This window comes from Chenopodium album, chromosome 9, assembly GCF_948465745.1.
Source record: "Chenopodium album chromosome 9, dcCheAlbu1.1, whole genome shotgun sequence".
In the NCBI taxonomy this organism is placed as follows: Eukaryota; Viridiplantae; Streptophyta; class Magnoliopsida; order Caryophyllales; family Amaranthaceae; genus Chenopodium; species Chenopodium album.
In genome coordinates, this window is record NC_137842.1 from 64,284,001 (window position 1) to 64,291,018 (window position 7,018).

The window sequence follows — 7,018 nt, forward strand, 5'->3', positions numbered from 1 at the left end:
ATTGTTGGATCATACAAGATTGGTCAAAATTGTACCTGATCGTAGGATTGTTAGGATCGACCAGGCTCTAACAATCCTACTTTTCTCTAAGGCTAAAAAACTACTTAAAACTATAAATTTTAGCATTTTTATTGCTTGAAAGGTACTCCGTATGTATGTAGTTATGTAGCAAAGGTTTTATTACTTCTTTCATCAATATTGTAGGATCATACAATCTATAATTCGAATTTATCAATTTGATCTTCTCCGAAAATGATCTGATCTTAACAACCTTGGGACATATACATCATCATATTCCTCAAGCTATTTGTACAAAAACCCCATTTTTGTAACTGCGTATAAATCGAAATTGAGCAACAAACAAACACAATAAAATAATTTTCTTGTAAAATAATACACTTGAGTTTTGTTTGTAAAATAATACATGAATGAGAAAAAAGAAAGACGAGATCTAGGTGAAGTGTAGACAGCACGAGAGCTTGTTGAAAAATTGTGAAGAAGCCAATCTTTGCAAACAGATTTGAAACGAGTTAGGCTTTTTACTAGTTGTTCTGAATTGCGCACAATCATCCATGGCTTTTGGAATAGGATGGAGTTTGACGGGAATTGAATTATGTTCCAGGAATTTTATGATAAAAGCGGGAAAAAGAACTAGTGATTTAAGATTTAAATATATAATTATTTTTTGATGTTATATGATAAGGATTGTATTCAAATCAGTTAAGGTACTATTATTATAATTAATTTTTAATCCGTATAACACGGTAAACAAAGAAGAAAATACTTGAAACAACTTAATAGGTGACACAATAATATTTGGATTATAAACAAAGAAAAAGGTCTAAAACATTAGCCAAAATGGCAAGAGAACTATAAAATTACAATGACATAACTCATACATTATTTGAGGATTTGATTCTTGATTAAGTCTCCTACTCAACACATTCTATAATCTAATGAGCATCCCCATCCCGATCAAACACGTTTGTTCCAAAAGGCGAAACGAGACTCTCAACATAATTCATTGCATGTCCTTTAAAATGGTAGAAGAATTGTCCTTCCTCCTCTCCTCTCCAAACAACAGTAGCTTCTTCAGCAGCATCTTCCTGACTCGGATCATGTAACAGAAGCCCATCCATCTCATAATCAAACGTACTTACCAAACATTTTCCCGATTCAAATAAGTGTAGCAGATCTGACCCATTGGAATAGAAGAAGAACAATTTCACCCAAGATCTCGGGTCATCATGTTGCTTCAACATCCAAAACTCGCAACTCTTAAGCCCAAATCTATCATTATGATACTCGATGCAACCCAATGTCAAGCACCCGTTCATCTGAAACACCTTAAAAATGCTATAATCTTTATTGCGCAAATCCATTAATTGGACTCTCTTCAATTTCCCATTCGCTAAATTCAATCCACCTATATAGTATTCCACAGGATCCTTAACCTCACTTCGGTTTACCTCTTCCGGATGAAGTAAGGCTGCCCAATAGACTGAATCATCGACAAAAGCCGAGTTCCATCCCGGATACATTAAATTGCACGTATCCATAGCTTCCATTACTTCCCATTCTCCGGTCCTTAAGGAATATATATAAACAACATACAAATCGTTGTTACACTTTAACACGCATCCTATCCTATAATCATTAATGGATGATATAAAACCAAACCCGAGACCCAAAACCGTTGTATTCCCCCCTGGATGATACCCGGGAACAGGACTGCCAGTAGAACGGTATTGGTTCGTCGCAGGGTTCCATACATGAAAACTCAAAATCCGCCTGTCGTACAAACACACTAGGCCATTAGCAATGTCAACCACACTATTAGTATGTGGACGACTGCTAATAGCCCCGAAAGCGGGATATTTATTTTCCAAACTAACAAAATCGGTGACATTGTAGTCTTTATCAAAGGTTAAACAATGGCCATATGAGTTGTTTCTATCAAACATATCAGATAGAATTAGACATTGAGGTTTTGAAAGCGAGAATTGGAGGTGGGTTTTTGCGAATTCGCGACTCGAGATTATAGAAAGCCAACCATGGGAAACACATTTGAAGCGAATGAGGGGTTTTACCGGAAGTCTTGATAGAATCTGGTCCGCTATGAGTTGATCTGGGAGAGTTATTGGTGTGATAACTTCGGAATCGGATTTTGTTGACGAGTTGTTGTTCATCATCATCTTGAAATTGATCAAAATCTGTAATTGAAAATTTTAAACAAATTAAAATAAGAATTAAGCTAAAATTATGAAATGAGGGTTTAGAATTAGTGAAAATTAAGATGAAAATGGTTTTTGAGTTAGCAATTGAATTACCTGAAAATCTGTAAGGTGGCGGTTTGTAATGAAAAGGATAGTGGGTGAGGAAAAAGAGGACAATATTTATATTGTCAGTTAAGTCATGCTTTCTTTGGATAGGTCAAGGATTGGGCTAGGTGTACAGAGTGTCAGTGTGTCACCAATCTAGGGTATCTTTTAGGATATAAGATCAAAATTGATATTGCTCTCAATATAGGTTTTTTTTTTTTTTTTTTTAAAAAAATTAAGAAGGACGTAATCTCATTAACTTATTGTATGACGGGTAGTTACTCTAAATTATAAAAAGTTATCATTTTTAACATGAATTTTACTCTAAGAAAATAGAAAATCACTGATGATGTATCAGATTAATCATATTAGTTTTTTTTTTTTTTAAAACCAAAATCATACTCTTTTCGTTTCATAATTTGAAGCCTATTTCTAACATTTATTACTCACATAATAAAGAAAAATAGACTTCTAATTATGAAACGAAGGGAGTATTAGTTTTTATAACATGTATCCATTATAAAGTACACATTAATAAAATACAATGAAACTTATTACAAATTAAAAGTTACGCTAATGTTTCTTAAAGTTACAATAAATTTTTTTTAAAGTTATCTTCACATTGATTGTCTTTCAATAAAATTAAAGTGGGTTCACTTTATACAAGACTTTGTTCTCTCAATAGCGTCAAGAGTAATAAATAATGTGTAGAATAGGCCATAAGTTTGTGACTAAATTTAATTTAATTATCCCCTTAAGACAACGATGAAAGTTTACATTACGGTATTGATTGCATGCTCTCAATAGTATTGAGACTATATTGAGCTAATTAAGTTAGTAATTCTCGCACTTATTTGCTTCTCTTAAAGAATGATAAAAATGAAAATTGTGAAAGAAAATGGATATATATATAACTCGTCCTAATGTGTAGATTGTGTTGTAGAATTTTTGAATGTATTTACCTTGATTAAACAGTATTAATAAATGTGCAAATCAATTATGAAAATAAATATCACTGTCAATAGGTAATTAAATAAAGTGTTGACCTAGCCGCAAATTAAATTTTAGATATTTTTTTCTAAGAAATGGATAATGTAGGTGCAAAACATAAATTATGTGTAGAACGAGTCATATTTTAATTTCCTTTCTAAAATAATGATAAATAAAAGTGCAAATTAAATTGCACAATGAAATAAAGGAACTACGCATTAAAGTTAAAAATAAATGGATATTGCTCTCGATAGTATTCGAAAATAAATAATTTTTCGAATAAGTTATGAAATCTGCGGTTGTATTCTCCAAGATTTTGATATATCTGCATATTACGAAAGAAAAGAAAATTTCCCTTAGTTGTGTCAAAAGATAGGTTTTGTCAAAAGGTTTTGCATAATTTGATGAAAAGATCACAGGTGATGGAAGAGAACGAATAAATTAAAGTGGTGAGGAAAGTAATTAACGACAACGAACTATCTTATTTATTACAAAATCATGGTCAGATTTAACCTTGTGAAGCCATATTTTATTAAGTTACAAAATTTTATAAATCTTTTTGCAGAGGTTCGAGTGGTTGTGATGGTTGTTGTGGTGGTTTGTCAATTTTTTTTTAAAGTTTTCTTTTTCTAGGTGGATTAGGGTTTGGTGGTGGGGTTAGGGCATAAGCATGCTCTCAACCGTGTCGAGCGTAAATTGAGCAAGTAATAAATTTGCGCATTTATTAAGATGATGATTAAAAATATCTTATGCTACACGTTACAATTTATTCGAGCTATTGGGCATTTATCAAAGCTAGCTATTTTCACAATTTGCGTTTTTATTTATCATAATTTCAAATTGGCAAATACGGTAGCTAATTTTCTAATTCACCCTGCACATAATTAACGTCTTTGCGCATTGATATCACGCATTTTCCAAGTCTTAGATCGAAATAAAATTCTGCTTGGTCAACACATTATTTACTTCTCGATGATGTTGAGAGTTGTATCTATTTTCACTATCCGCACTTTTATCAATAACGTTAATGTAAAGTAATAAATTTGCGCATTTATTTGACATATGATAATGAATGCAGAATGATTTGTGTTTTAAATACTAGGTATAGATGACACGCTACTTATCATAGTAAGGATGAGAAATTAGTCAAACAAGGACTAATATCTGAGATAATTAGATTTGTGAAATTGTTAACCATTTATTTTGAAACAAAAATTTCATACGAGTAGTAGATATGTGCTTGCTACAAAATATCAATTAGAATGGTTTATTCAGATTATAGATGTTCAGGATTTGCCGTTTGTACCATGTCAAAACAAAATGTTGCTCAAACAATATAAGTACCACAACTGATCTTTTCATTAATTTAACGCAACTAACCAAAGCAAAAGATAATCTCTATTACAAGACAACATAGTAATGTCTGGATTGCTAAGACTAGCCAATACAAACAGTAAAATTGGACTAAAATTGAGCCTAAAAAGCAACTAAATATTACAACGACACAAACAACACCAAACACTGATTAATTATTAATTGGCTCCTAATTAAGTCCCTTTTTCTTCATAATCTTCTCTCAAGCTCAGTCAATCTTCATTCTCTTCCAAAGGTGAAACGAGACTCTCAGAATAGCCGAATGTGGCCCTTGATGAAAAGTAGTTAGCCAAGCTTCCTCCATCTGCTGATTCCCAAACAATGGTACCTTCATCGGGTGGTTTTTGTCGTTCTTGCTCTTGCTCTTCTTGTTGCTCTTGCTCTTGCTCTTGTTTTGGTTTCGATACCTTGCTAAGTTCATGTAATATAAGCCGGTGAGATTGATATGATATCTGACTTACCAAACACTTCCCTGTCTCAAATAAAAAATTAAAATCCGTTCCTACATAGTTAAGACATAATACTTTCTTCCACGAAATCGCATATGCCTCTTCACCACATTCCTCCCTTTTCATCTTCCAAACATGACAAATACTCTTTTCATCATTAGCATAATTCTGAATTAAACATAAGGCTAAGCACCCTTCCATCCGAAATAATTTTGCACTTACCCAATCTCCGGGGAATCTTGCTATTACTGGGATAAACACCATATCTTCTTCAACTAAATCCAACCCAATTATGTAGTTTATCTCTGGATTCAAATGTTGCGGAATCCAATAAATGGTATCACCAACAAATGCCGGGTTTTCATCTTCAAATGTTAACAACAATGGATAGTATAGATTTGTCTGAGGCTTTTGTGTCCAAACCCCAGTTTTCAAAGAAAACACAAGAATTTGTAAAGTTTGATTATATAACACAAAACACCCTATCTTATAATCATCAATAGACGACACATAACCAAACCCAATACACTTCATTTGAAAATCATCCCACCTACCACGAGCCAACGGAACAGTGGTCTCGCGGCATTGGTTGGTCGCAGGGTTCCAAACATACAAGCGCAGACTATCTTCATCATACATACACAATAGCCCATTAGAAGAGCCCACCACACGAGTATTTAGAGTATTAAATCGAAGAGTAGGATGTCTATTCATCAATCTAGTATACTCAATCAGATTGTAATTATTGTCAAACGATAAATAAAACTTATCTTCTTCCTCAGAATCACGCTCCTCTTGAACAATCAGATTTTGATCGTGCGAGGGGAACATCAATTCAAAGTGCTTTTTGGCGAATTCAGGATTCGATATCATGGAAAGCCATCCTCTTGAAACAGACTTGAAGCAAAGTAGAGGTCTCACTTCAAGTCTTGTTAGGATGTTATCCATGATCAGATCATCCGGAATGGTTTTGGGCGATGAGTTGTTGTTCATCATCTTTCAACGCTGGATCTAAAGCTGGCCTATAAAATGAAAAAACACACACAAAAAAAAATAATTAATTGAGTTTAAATTATAAAATTAGGGGTTTGCAATTGATTAAATTTTTAATTGGAATTAGTGAAGAATTTGCGATTGAATTAGTACCTGAAGAGAGTGGCGCAGATTAAGAGGGTTGATCGGATGAGAAATGAGAATGCTGAATTTGAGGATGAATGCAAGAGTGAGGGTGGCGGCTTGTAATGAAAGTGACAGTGAATGAATAAAAAAAAGACTATTTATATTTTTGATGTTGTTTTTGGATTAGGGTAGAATTAGGTCAATTTTGTAGATAGTACGTCATTGCTGACGAAATGAAGAAAATGGAGATATTTTTCTTTTTTTTTTGAAACCAGAGATATTTTTCTTCATTATTAAGAAAAAAATGGATATTACGGAAAACAAAGTCTAATAATGTTATTTCAAAAAAAAAAAAAAAAAAGTCTAATAATGTTTTTCCTAAAAATAATAATTAATGGGTCTACAAAATGTGTATTAGTTACATTAATTTGTCTAGAAACTTATTATTTATCTAATGATTAGTATTATAATTAACTACCAAGTTACAATTCGCTAGAAACTTCGATCTATATTTCAATTATTGTTATTTTCAAAAATCGAGCATAACTCGAGAATCAGTTGTGAAATATAATTGGATATTGCTCTGGTGTTAGGAGATAATTTATTTATTTTTTCATTTCTTAAAATCCATGGTGGTATTGCTTTATAATCTGAATATTTTGATAAAACTACATACTATAATAAAAGGAAACATAAATCGCTATCAAATGTGCAGTGTCAAATAATAAATCTCTATTGTATGTGCTAATGGGAGACTGTTGTTTC

At 32.4% G+C, this 7,018-nt stretch overlaps 2 protein-coding genes across 2 annotated transcripts; both read right to left on the minus strand.

The window, feature by feature from the left end:
* Window positions 1–953: 953 nt before the first annotated feature.
* LOC145557932 (F-box/kelch-repeat protein At3g23880-like) lies at window positions 954–2,195 on the minus strand. Its single transcript, XM_081619108.1, has one exon. The coding sequence runs from the start codon at window positions 2,193–2,195 to the stop codon at window positions 954–956; it is 1,242 nt and encodes a 413-aa protein (XP_081475234.1).
* Window positions 2,196–4,897: 2,702 nt separating this feature from the next.
* LOC145557933 (F-box/kelch-repeat protein At3g23880-like) lies at window positions 4,898–6,130 on the minus strand. The gene has a single exon (XM_081619109.1). The coding sequence runs from the start codon at window positions 6,128–6,130 to the stop codon at window positions 4,898–4,900; it is 1,233 nt and encodes a 410-aa protein (XP_081475235.1).
* Between the last annotated feature and the right edge of the window lie 888 nt (window positions 6,131–7,018).

What these genes read in the sequence shown, in the direction of transcription:
- LOC145557932 (XM_081619108.1), bottom strand. Translation starts at nt 2,195, where the DNA reads ATGATGATGAACAACAACTCGTCAACAAAATCCGATTCCGAAGTTATC.
- LOC145557933 (XM_081619109.1), bottom strand. Translation starts at nt 6,130, where the DNA reads ATGATGAACAACAACTCATCGCCCAAAACCATTCCGGATGATCTGATC.